We start from the raw sequence: 13944 nt of genomic DNA, 5'->3' as shown, positions 1-13944 counted from the left end.
TTATAATTTGTATGCAAACTCATACAGAACCCTTCAAATCTTATTTGCACACATTAAGCAGACAGCTAAAGCTTCTCCCACCTCTTTATTGATGTTGAATACTTTTGTGTCAAAAAAAGACAAAAAAGTATTATAGGAGTGATACCTTTATTGGCTAACCAAAAGAATTTTTTATATTTGCTAGCTCTGGACACCCCCGTGGGTATATACTTCTCTGGACCAGGACACATTATGACAGATTTCAAAGTCTTAATACTGAAAGGTTTTTTAAAAAAAATGACAGGGAGAGAAAAATCTGGGAATTCAAGCTAATAAGAACATCCCAGTCATTGACTCTGGGGGTATTATTTACTAAACTGCGGGTTTGAAAAAGTGAAGATGCTGCCTATGGCAACCAATCAGATTCTAGCTGTCACTTTGTAGAATGCACTAAATAAATGATAACTAGAATCTGATTGGTTGGTATAGGCAACATCTCCACTTTTTCAAACCCGCAGTTTAGTAAATCTAGCCCATGGACACACTTCACACCGCACAGCAAAGTGACTCCAGATCTCTGAACTCCTAGGACTTTCACTCTTCAATCCGTATTGAAAACCTCCATTTTATTACTTTAGCTTATCTTGATGAAATGTATCCCCCCGTACAAATTGCTTGATGCAACATCTCTTAAATGTTGTGCCCTTCTCTCAGTCATAAATGTGTAAACTTGCCTGATGAAGGGGCCTCTGTGCTCTGAAAGCTAGCAAATATAAAAAATTATTTTGGTTAGCCAATAAAGGTAGCAATCCTATAACACTTTTGTCTTTTTTAGATTTTTCTGGCTGACAGGGTACTGCAATAAAAAAAATGTTTTTGCTACTCATTCCCACCCCTCTAGGAAAGCATCCTAACATTATCGGATACAGTTCAATTCCCTGACCAGAATATGATTTAGTCATTGAAGGTCATTTCCAAAAGTAAACAGTGCAAACCTACTCTTTATGTGCACACTTGTGTCTACTTATTCACAAATTGCATTTCAAGGTTCACACCCACTTCCCCGACTTTGAAAAGAACCTAATAAAATTAACCTGCTTATAGCTGTGCGGGTTGGCGACCACTCCGGGAAATGCGTATAGTAAAAGCGATAAAGACATCACAACAAAGTAAAGCCTACTTTCAAGCTAGGACAACCCCCTTTCATTTTTTGTTTCCTTAAACACTGCTCAGTTTACCCTCATTTTGGTCTTAAATTAATCATGAGAGTATGGGGACATTGGAACGTTATATTACATGTGTCACTATTCTATCTGTTGAAAGAATTTTATTATACTGCTTAAAGTGTGCCTAGAAATGTAACAAGGAACAGGAAGGTGCAAAATGCAATAAACTAGAGGTATTGGTACAATAACCAACATTCGGCAATTGGGAAACGCCGTTAAGAGTGAGAATATATATTAACTTCAATTAGCTTTACAATCTCAGTAGAATTGGCAGTTGCCTTGATGAAATGTAACTATTTCAGTGCTTTATGCATACATATGTGCAGGTCCACTCAGGGACTTATTATCCAATTGGCTGACTATGCTGCCGCCCATGGGGAGGCGATTGGGGCGATCATCCCCCCTAGCACACTGCCGCCTCCCGTGTTTTAACTAAAATCCTGAGCAAAGTGAATAAAAAGGGACCAGAACAAACCGGAAGTGATATCAATCTGAAAACCCTCTACGCAACTAGTATAAAAGTTTTTCAGTTTGATATCACTTCTGGGAAGTGACACTAACAGGGATGTTGTGATACTAGAAATAGGAGGCAGACAATACAGATGGAATTCTTTTGTTTAGTTTTATCACCACAATTAGGGGGAGTGCAAATTTTTTTGAGCAGCAACATTTTAACAGGGAGAGGTATAAACTGAAGTTAATTTAAATATATATTACAGAATAGTTGTTCTCCAAAGTTAAAGGAAAACATGAAGGAAAAATGTAGTAAAGTTTTAATCTTGACGTATTTCCATGGTAAAGGCTGAAGACAATGATCATAAGCGATTAGGAAAGACAAGGTTGGCGACAGGTGCAGGTATGAAAACACAGTAACTTAAGCATTGGTGGGGGATGAAGGAAGCCGGATTTAAAATAAGGAAAAGTTCATTTTTACTTACCGCGTATAAGCCTGGCGTGGCAAGGGGGTGCTACCTAGGATTGCTTGAACCCTTAATCAGGCCGTGTGTCCATTGTCAGCTTCTGAGAAGTGCCTCCACTGCTTTACATGACTATTTGCAGAATCCCAGATACAGACACACATCAGATAAAGTAAAAATGTTTCTGCAAAGTTCCGATTACTATAATTTTAGAATCACCCCTCTAATGAATTGCCATTTTAATATATCACTCCCATAATAATGCTCATGAGCAGAGTATAATGGTTTAAGAGTGTCTGTGAATTACCAATACTCTTATGAATACCAAGGGAGTTTTATTATCGTTTTACTAATATATAATAAAAGGGAGAGAAATACTCCCAATGCATGCATACAAACACACATATATATTATATAGCCGCAAATGCGGCTTCTTTAATGAACGCAAACTGGTCATGCGACTGGTCATGGTCATGCGATTTGGGGTTGGGGTGCAATTGTGGGCAATTCTGCATCAGCCACAAGGTCTTTAATAAACAGAAACCGTGTAGCTTTAATATGCAACACAATAATACACACACATATATATATATATATATATATATATATATATATATATATATATATATATATATATATATATATATATATACACATACACACACACACATAGATATACACATATATAGATATACACATATATAGATATTACACAATATTTTGCTGTATGGAGCAGACCTGTTCCCTATTTCTTCCCTCTCCTGACACTCCTTGGAGGAGAATGTTCTCAAGAGGGGGTGAGAGGGATATGAACAAAAAGAGGAGGATGAGCTGCAAGAAAAATTTACAAAGACTTTATACTCAGCAGGAAAACCAGCTACTGCTGCCTGTTGTCTGTTCCTCTCTACTGTTCAATAAATCTTGCACTGTAATTTACCGTGGAGAATGTCACCAGTAAAGATGACCAAACCATGTTAGACTGGGACCATCTCAAAGCTTATTGGATCCATCTGAGTACACTACAGTTGTTTACATGAGATCTTCTGTGTATAGTATCACTTATGTAGCCAGAAATGTCCTAGTAATGAGAAACAAACACTATCTGTCATCTCCCCCTAGCTTAAGTATGAACATTTGCCATGACTGCATTTCTTTGATTATGATCATATTGAGCTCATCAACTGTACTAGTAGAAGACGTTAACACAACTCATATGTGGTCTAGAAGTTATTATGGAGAAGGAAACCTTCCTGATTCTATGTCCTAATCTGGAAAGAATGCAGAATCGCTGCCAAAAAACTCTTGCACCCCCCCCCCTTCACTACTCCCCTTGTGTTCATTTTAAACTTATGCAGACAAAGAGTTATACCATATTCACTGCACACATTGTAAACCTTTGTATTGAGGTAGGAAGGACAAGAATGAATGTTAGCTGAAACTTTTACTATTTGAAGCACCCCCCCCCCCCTCCCCTCCTCTCCCCGTTGGCTGGGATTCCCTGGCTGTTCTGGTTAAAGCGGTGAAACAGACTGAGAGTTTTCCAAGAGGCTTGGCAAATGTAATTTAGGATTACAGTACACATGGCAATTGTCTAAGTCATTCTTTAAGTACTATTAAAAATTATATTCTAATTAAAATTATATAACTTGTTTTGCTTCTTTAAGCACATAAAAAAGGGACTGGCTAAATAAAAAGCTGTTCTTCTACAGACTCCAAAATATTTTTAGGAATACCAAACAATGGACGAATTTTCTAATAATGTGGCTAATACTGAAGCAGGACTTTGCAGGGTTCAAGGCTAAGATAAAGGAGTGTGTTAAGTTTTAGCACCATTTAGAAGTACTATGCACATTATTTATAAATACCACTTGCAAAGCACAAAGAAGGTTTAAACAAGAGATAGACAATTGATTGGACCAATTCTGCATTTCACAAGTTAATTTTGAGTTGGCTCAGATCTACTCAAAAGTTTGCATTAATTTATGGCCACCGGGGAGCCAAACCAATCGCTGTGCATTGACTGCAAATAAACCAATCAGCAAGTATTAATAGATGTCACAAATCTATCAAAGGAAGTTACATACCCTCTGGTATTGTCTTCCTAAATTTGTTCTAAGGGGGTGTACCTGTCTACGTTACTATTTGTGATTGTGTGAGCTACCAGTGGCCTGTCCTCTTATTATTTAAATCTTTATTTTTGCTCTGTGTGCACTTGGTACTTAGCAGCATTGCCTATATTCACTAGTTTTTATTTTACATATTATTTACCATTGCAAGTAAAAAAAATCACTGGTTTGAATTTTTTTTCAAAAAGGTGACATGAATAAGATGAGTCACGTGCGGTCCATTGGCACAAAAGGTCATTCGAAGAGGCCGGAGAACAAAAACACTGGTTCTGACCAACATGTGGAAAGGCATTATATATTTCTTTGGGACAAACAAGACCTGACAAACTAGATGGTAGTTTCAAAACGAATAAGTGAACATGTTAACTGTCCATGTAGCATTGATGTCCTTGCCGATGGTGATAAGGGTGTTGCTTTTGTACATGAGATACTGTATGTTTTCATAGGGGTGGCCTGTCTTCTCCAGGCATTAAAAATACTACACACATTTAACCCTATATATTGAGATGTCACATAGCCCAAAAGAGCAGACTAGATCATGATTGCTTTGTCATGCTAAAAATCATATAATGTCTAATATTTCATCACCATCTATTAATGAATTAAACTGCTGCTAGAGACACATACATGTCTACTTAAAGAAGACTTAAAGCTGCACTGCCACCTACTAAAAGATTGTGATTTGTGATTGGACAAATTACTACATATGGGAGCCCACGGGGCTTCAGGGAAGGACGAAGGGGGAAGTGGCTCTACCACCTTTTACTAGGAGCTTTAAGTTCATTATTATTAAAATGAACCTCAGAGAAGACAGAAGTGGAACATGTATTGGGCTACAGTTGGCTGTAGATCAAAATACCTGAGGACCATATATCGTTCCTGACCTGCATGTAGACCTCAAATACGAAAACCAGTGATCAAGTATTTACATGAATTAGTCCACGTATATGTTACAAATAAATTCTCATGCTATTTAAACCATGGATGTGTCATTCAGTAAAGTCTACATAGATGGTCATGAATAATGAAGACCACAAAAAAAGCTTTAGACAACCACATCTGACTCCTAGCCTGCCAACTGGACAGCCTTGATATAGGCAACTGACTTGCAGCATAGCTCATCCTAACCTAGAAAATTGAAAACACAACATAAAATGGTAGAATTGTCACTATGAACTTGCTCATGTATAATTTAGTCAGTATCTTTTCTTTTCTTATATTTATTTTAACTTTAAAACTAAACTAGAACTCTTTTGTAGACAGTGCATGTTATACTATATAACAATTCTTAATGTACCTTGTAACAAGTAACTTCCTGCGTTAAAACATGAGGTGAATCAGTCTGGGACACATGCATCTCCTATTATACGATTCTCAGATGAACATGTGTTTCCTGTCTGGCTGTCGGACACATACACTAGGAGCATCCTCTTAGAACAAATTGCAGACTGCTAAAACACACACACACATCTCTTGTAGGTTTTTGGAGTAATACAATTAAGACGGAAGCATCTATGGTAAGCAGTTGGCCACTGACTATAGTTCTGCCTCAGCAAAAATAAAATAAAAGACATTTCAAAATAAAATAAAAGCAGTATAATAAACAACCTATTTGTAAATAGGTAGACACAATAGTCTGTAATGAGCGAGTCTCCAAAGGGAATAGCAAGCAATGGCTTCTGTAGGTTTTTGGAAAGGATAAATCATTAAAAGTGATGTTTCCTCTTATTTTCTCAACTTCGCCTCCTCTTTGGAGATAATTATTTATATAATAGTCTATGTTACCAATAATCACTATTTTTTAATGTTATAATGCTGAACATGAAGACTGGAACACATCAGTCTTTATGGCTGCCTAGTTGAAAGGTGTTTATTCCTCCATCTGACAGTGTTCCTGGTTTCCATTTTCCCAGGCTCAGTAATGCTCTTCAGGTTCTCTGTCATTAGAAATGCTTAAACAATTCAAACCATTTAAAATTTGATGAAAATGTATCTGGTATGAGGGTCTGAAGCTTTTTAGTATTATAGTCAATCGATTTGATGAGGTTCGATTCCCGTGACTGCACTGTCTTCTAAAGGTTTACATTTGTGGTTCTAAGGTCATGGGACACAATCAGAGTTTCAAATACTTTAAACCAAAAATATTGTATGGTCAAGCCTAAATATCTTCCCTTTATAGTGTTTGTTTGTTTTTTTAAAATCAAACAGCGAACTGTGTTCGAGTTTGAAGTCCACTGCTCACATGGGGGAAAAAAAACAACTTTAAAAACACCGCACAATGCAGCCATTAATTAAAACTAGTTTGAACATGGTCAAACCTATTTGCGTTGTGTATTTTAGCCAAAGCTAAATATTGAGAATTTATTACAAAGTTTTTCAACTTTAGAAACAGGTTGAGAAACTGGTCAGAGGACCACTTTGAAATATCTTAAGCATCTCTAACTATTATGTGCCATACTGTGATAGCATGTTATCATAACATATGTTATCATCATCATTTATATAGCGCCACTAATTACACAGCGCTGTACAGAGAACTCATTTACATCAGTCCCTGCCCCATTGGAGCTTACAGTCTATATTCCCTAACATACACACACAGAGAGGGGGACAAACAGAGAGGGAGAGACTAGGGTTAATTTTGATAGCAGCCAATTAACCTACCAGTATGTTTTTGGAGTGTGGGAGGAAACCGGAGCACCTGGAGGAAACCCATGCAAACACAGGGAGAACATACAAACTCCACACAGATAAGGCCATGATCGGGAATCGAACTCATGACCCTAGTGCTGTGAGGAAGAAGTGCTATCCACTAGGCCACTGTGCTGCCATACTACACTACATGACTATAGTACATGAAAGTAAGCCATGTGAACCTTGGGAGGGGTTAGAAATTTTGAAAAGGCTTATAAACTTGTAGAGAAATGTGTTACAAGGGATCGTTCCAAATGTGTAAAGGGAGAATATTCTTCTAAATAGGGGCCTTTGAATTGTTTTTGTAGAACGCTGACACTGCTGAAATTCTTTAGACCTCTTCAAAATTAGTTAGCACAGTTGTATACCAAAAAATTGCCATTGGTACTATTAAAAAACGAAGAAGTCATATTCAATGAGGATAACATCTGGGCCAAGTGGACATGATGACAAGCAGGCATGCGTTATAAATCATCACTTTCTTTTGGGATCTCCATTTATTTCATTCTAATCTAATAACAACACATTAAAATACATCCAATGACACTTAACGATAGATGTAGTCGTAGACTATAGGGATATTTCAATGGTGCCTAAGGACTCACAACATAATAGGTTACTAACATCTGGAATTTGTCACATGACGTATTCATTGCTGGAATTCCTGGAAAAAAACTAGACTAGATGATGACCCCGGTACCTTATGTTTTCATTGGCAAGGCAAATGGAACGTTTTCACGTCACACTTGAAATATCAAGTGCAGGCTATTCATGGAAATAAATTCATAGCAGATACATCTGTGGAATTCATTCTTCAACATGTGCACACTACATAAATGCAATGGCGTAGACACACAATGTTCAATTTTCAAGATTCAAATTGCATCAATTTAGATATAGTTTTGTGGACGAAAGCAATAGTATTTTTCCATCTGCCCAGTACACAGAGAAGCACCAGCATAGCATTCTAACAGCTGTGACTGTTGTCAGACTCTGGTGGTGACAAGAGGCAGGAGTATTTTGGAAAGAAGGCAAGTACTCTGGCATATGGTGTATTATTAGGCTAAATTTAGAATTTTGAGACAATATAATGGCATTATGTAGATACTTGGTGGCATTAAAAGGCTACATGACAATATTATTATGGTATGTATAATTTTGCCAGTCTAATGCACTGAGTAATCAAGCCAAGGAATGATCAGGAAAGAGGAGAAGCTCTCCATCTGTGTACTTTTATTTTTCAAAATTAGAATAAAATTTGGGGGTAAATGTACGAAGCTCCGGGTTCTTCAACACCCGCGAGTTCGGCGTCTTCAGCGCTTAAATTTAAAGCGGCGCTGAATTGTAAAGGGAAGTTTCCCTTTACAAGGCAGCGCCGCTTTAAATTTAAGCGCTGAAGACGCCGAACTCGCGGGTGTTGAAGAACCCGGAGCTTCATACATTAACCCTTGGTCTTATTTTGTAGACACATTAGTATTTACACATGGGTCTGCAGAATGGTGTACATGCCATATTCAAAACAGAACATGCTAGTAATTAGTGTGCACATGTAATGTAAGCATGCAGTATTTAAGCTCCATAAAGTTGTAGAGGAATTTAGACCGTCTCTAAGATAACTAGGGGTTTATTTAACAAAATCCAGAATTATTATTATATCACTGTGATAAGCAGCAATAGAACATCTTATCTCGCCACTATTTACCATTAGAATTTCACCAGGTCAGCAGGGCAGATGCTCGGCTTCTTGGCGATACTGTCTGGTGACAATACTCGCCAGAGGACTTCAGCAAAGGCTATCTCCAGTCTCCACCAACCCTGGGGAAAAGCCCTAAATCCGGAGAAAGCAAGCATTTTCTCCAAAGATTAGACCCACTTTTCATGATCATTGACATCTTTATTTGAACACAAGAATTGCCAGGAAAGTTCTTACAACTGACAATGTATTCACTGTACAGTCAACGGGTCCTCTCTCTTTCTCAGATAAAGACATGCAGTTACATGGAAATAGTAGCAGGTCATTATGGTTCTACACTTTCTCAAAATAAATTAGTACATTTTGATAGTTGCAACTTTATAACAAGAAAAGAGAAACAGGTTACAAAAAAGTATAACCACAATTTTCTGAATGACTGCAAGTACATACAATTTTGTAGACTCTTCACCAAGTACAAGTATCTTTTCTTTTATATTGCTATCTGCACATCTCAGTGTATTATCTCAATGATTAAATGGCTGCTGAGCAAGAGGCAAAAAGCCAAGCCCCTTTAAATTTGCAATTATATACATTTTGAATCCACGGTTTTAGAAAAATAATTTCTGTTACTTCCAAGAATTAAAATCAAAAGAGCCTGGAGAGTACTGACTTGACTTCTAAAGACCTAGGCTGGATACACACTACAGAAAATTTCTCCCGATGCAATATCGTTAAAGATTTTACTAATTACTGAAAGTCCCGATCAGTATGCTGATTCATGCGTACACACTATGCACAGGGCCGGATTAAGGGAATGGAGGCCCCTGGGCTAAGGGCGCCTCCATTCCCCCGTGAGGCCCCCAATGTGAGCCACCCGCCGCCCCCCCCAAGCGCTTACCTGTTAGTTCAGTCCTCCGTCCCCGTCACGCTGTAAGCTCCTTATTGAGGAGATCTCGCGAGAGTTCACTCGCGAGATCTCCTCAGTAAACAGATTACTGAGCGCCGGGGACGGAGGACTGAACTGACTGTGCTCAGCAGCATTGATCGGGCTGGGGGCGCCCCCGCCCCCGGACCGATCAATAATGCTGCTGAAAACTTTGAAGGGCCCCCTGGATGCCCGAGGCCCCTGGGCTATAGCCCAGTTAGACCTCGGGTAAATCCGGCCCTGGCTATGCACGTGTTACAAAATTTACTTTCAGATCTGTGCACTTCATCTGTCATAACCATCAGCTGAAACGATCTTGCCTCTGTAAACTCCATAGTGATCTGCCTACACTGGCGGTTGTGAGTGCATACACACTGCAGGATTGAAAAGACATCATTTCCATCGTTGAACAAGATTTTTAGTCTGTTTATAAAATGAACCGAAACGATGTGCTTTTGAACAATAATTGTTGATCTTTGGAGTACACATTAATGCGATATCAGGCCAAACGGTTATCTATCGTGTGGTTGGCCCGATAAAAAACCTGTAGTGTGTACCCAGTCTTAGAAGTCAGTAAGTAAAAGAAAATATCTGGAAATCACACAAGACTGTTTAGACTTGTGGTAGGCCTATAACGCCAACAAACTGGTAATTTAGAAATTCTATGTAATGAAAATAGCACAAGGAGGGGAGGTTGGAAACTATTTTTAACTTATTCGCATTTCCATTATTCATTATAACTATTTTAACAGCACAATGTAGCGTTGGGATGGTTTTAGACAGTGGGTGGCTAAACCATTTTTCCAATTACAGCAACTGCCTGTTAAAAAGTCTTCTATTAAGAATTTAAGGGATAACAAATATTGCAAAAAAAAAAAAAGTGCATTTGCTTTCAGAATTACTGTGCCTGTTTCCTTATTGCTATAATAATAACCAGGATTTGAGCCTACCAAAAATAGAAAAATATTTTCCTACTGCTAAGTCATTGAAGTCGTTCTGTTTGTTACTGTATGTGCAGCCAGTGTCCTAACAAAACAGCACAGCATACCAAGTTAAGCAATATTTATCATAAACATAATTTGTAATTTGTGAGTGGATAAAAATCCTTTCCAGCAATTCCCGAAACGAATTCCCTTTTTCAAGCACATAATTATGTTGCCACCACAAAAGTACAAATTAGCAGCTCAGAACATCTGATGAATGTCTAAGGTATCCTTGCCAACTCACACAGTTACTTAGGAGGAGCTTTTTTTCACCATACTGTTGTGCCAAAAATATTGGCGCCCTTGCAGCCTTTTCTTGTAATGCACCATTTCTTCCAGAAAAATGTCGAAACTAAAAAATATTTTGGTACGCACATATGTATTTCTTTGGTTTGCAGTGGAATAAAAACAGAAAAAGGGGAAACATTTACTAAGTTGCAACATGCCGCAAAGAAATCCTTAAAATGGGTTGGAAAAAAATGATTGACACCTTTTAGACGTAATAAGAAAAAGGGGCATAGATTGATTTATTTAAATTAAATGTTAGTAATACCTGGCAGTTGGCCAAGAAATTACGCACAGCCGCGTCATCTGCGTATTAAGCATGCTCGGGGCGCCAGCTGGGCTGCCCCGCAATTCTTGCTGCAAGCGGTCTATCCCCATATAGAGGCAGCATGTCCCCTCTTTAAAACAGTGTGCCCCATTAGAGGTTATTTTCTGAATCAAAGTATTTATTGGAGATGTTTGCTTTCAGTTGACCTTCTTGCAATTTCAATTGAAAAAAAAAAAAAGCAAAAAACAAAAAACAAACATTTTTTGGGCCATTTTGGGTACATTATCCTTACTGTGAAGTATGAGTAAACCCACGGCATTTTCTGAAAATTCAAAGTCTTCTGAAGAAAAGGTGTGGTTACTGCATAAACAAATTCATGTTATTGATGTTGGAATAATATCAGCCCAAACAGTGCCCAAATAAGCTCAGCACAGCGGTGAGAAAAGCCTCAGCAGAGAAAGGGTTAACCAATTGACATTTGTCACTTTGATTATATCTCAAGTGGTTGCAAAAAGTTGCAACAGTGGAAACAAATCAAATTGGCAGCATTCAACGAAGATGATGAGCTTAAAGACAAATCGGTTACTTATAGGTATTATCGGGAGGGACTAAAGACACAACGACCCGATTCACCTACGGACGCAAGTCCTTTGCGCAACATATCTTGCAGAGATTTTCTTTGCACATGCTCAGAAACAGACCTTACGCCATTGAATGCAACTGCATCCAATTCCTGTCCAAACGCAAATGACACTTCCGACTGGCTTTGACTTGAAGGACGGAATGGGGACGGAGGTACAGTAAGGACATACAGAGGTCGAGAGGGCGCACAGCCATCTGATGCAAGCTCTGGGCATCTCTCCGGTAGGTGTTTAGCCGCATCACTTGCGACCAGCAACAGGGCAGGTGTAAGTGTGACCAATAGTGATGACCGACACCGATGCATGCCAGAACATGTATACACAGGTAAGAGAAAGCAGAAAAATGCATTGTATGTACAGTACGCATTAAGAACATCATGATTTATCTTTCACGTATAAAACATGCATTTTTATTAATAATTATAGTATTAAGAATTGTTCATTTATTTAATAGACTTTTTGGCATGCGTTCTGATGGGACTTTATGTTACATATATTCATTTACGTATACTGCAATCTGTTTTGTCTGTCTACATACAGCAAGTAATGTATAGCCAGTACGTACTTATACCCATATTCAAATGGAAACATTTCTTGAGATTCCCTTGTACTTGAACATGGGCATACATGCGTGTTAGTTATATGTAATTTTTAAAACGCAAGTTTCGTTCGCATTGCGTTCATTGATGAACCAGACAGAATGGGTGGAACCATGGTGTGCCTATTCGTCATGCTTTATAACGAGAATTCAGAGGTTTGATATACTGTCATGTTCAACTTGAAACAAAATAATAACAAAATGTGTGCCCAAACTGTTCTGTAAACAAACATAAAAGTTACCAATTGATATTGCCAAAACCTTCTCTAGATTTGCTTAGCGAAAAATACTTTTCATGATAAATATTTATTTCCTACACACAAATATAATTTGGCCGGGCAATTAGTTAAAACAACAGAAGTTCAGACATTTATTTTAGTCTGCTCAAATGGTGAAAAATACAAATGAAAACCAATGTGAGTACTTACCCATAAAAGGTATGCTTCATATAACCAATCCTCTTGCCAAGTGTGACCAACTCTCCCTGCTTGACCGGAGCACCCTCCAGCAGGACAATTCCCACTTTCTTCAGGGTGCACAGCCACTGGTAAGCAGTCTGGTCACTGCGTAAAACATCTTCATATGACATTGTAGGCATTTTCAGATCACTGGCCCAGTATTGATGTTCTGCAAAGATAGAATCTGATGATCAACATGATTATCTACATACATGCTCAGTATTTCATGTAGGGAAGCATTTCGCTGGTTAAGGAAGATTTTTCTACCTTGACTTCAAGTATCTGAAAAGATTGTAAAAATAACCATCATTGAAATTGTGCATCACACCACTATCAGACCTATTTTTCATTGAGAGCACCAGTACTTAGCACAGAGATAAAAAAGATCTGCGCATGCGTGACCAGGCCAGCCAGTTTGCGCATGTGCAGCGGATCAGAAGGACCAGAGGTGGGCCTTCATTTCGACTTAGCTAAAAATAAAAATGAATACAATGTATTTAAAAATGTTAAAAAAAAAATGAATAAAAACCTTTATACATTAAAAATGCTTTATTAAAATAACAGAACAGGCATCACAGCAATAGGGCTCTTCACCCATTGACATATATGCCCCTAAGCTCCTTCTTTGTAGAGCAGTTACACTCCCTACAAATAACAAAACTTTGCTTAACTACAGTCAAAATGGCTGAGACCCTGTCTGCATTGGCTTATACTTGCCACTGGGACCCAGTATGTTAAGCTCTACCTGGCACAGAGGCATTAATACATTCCGGATTGAAAGCCAAAAAAAGATTTACTGTAGTAACCAACATGCTGTCTACACGCATATAGCTTAAAGCAGTAAAGCTTAGTAATAACCCTTTTTCTTTGCTTTGTTTCTTCAGACTATTGTTACCGATTTATAATTCTGCACACTTTCCACAGTGTAATGTGACTACCATGGCAACTACAGTCATATGGCACATAAAGCAGTGAGCAGAAAGGCTTTGGAATGCCCGTCTGAGCTTTGTTTTCACTGTAGAATTCTTCCCCTCCCTCTGTCATCACATGACACACTGAGAGTATGTGTAGCAGACTAACTGTATCTGTGTCTGGCAGCCATACTTGTTTTCTTCCCAGAGAGATTTTGAAAAGTAGATAATGATTTGTAG

At 38.2% G+C, this 13944-nt stretch overlaps 1 protein-coding gene across 1 annotated transcript in view; it reads right to left on the bottom strand.

The window, feature by feature from the left end:
- BBOX1 (gamma-butyrobetaine hydroxylase 1) overlaps positions 1-13944 on the bottom strand; it is a 70915-nt gene that overhangs the window by 24681 nt on the left and 32290 nt on the right. The window contains exon 4 of the mRNA XM_075188005.1: positions 12764-12962. Coding sequence (XP_075044106.1) covers positions 12764-12962 — 199 coding nt within the window. The remainder of the gene's footprint in view (positions 1-12763; positions 12963-13944) is intronic.

Source organism: Mixophyes fleayi, chromosome 10 (assembly GCF_038048845.1).
Source record: "Mixophyes fleayi isolate aMixFle1 chromosome 10, aMixFle1.hap1, whole genome shotgun sequence".
NCBI lineage: Eukaryota > Metazoa > Chordata > Amphibia > Anura > Limnodynastidae > Mixophyes > Mixophyes fleayi.
Note: the sequence above shows the minus strand (reverse complement) of the source record. Positions and strands in the feature narration are given on the sequence as shown.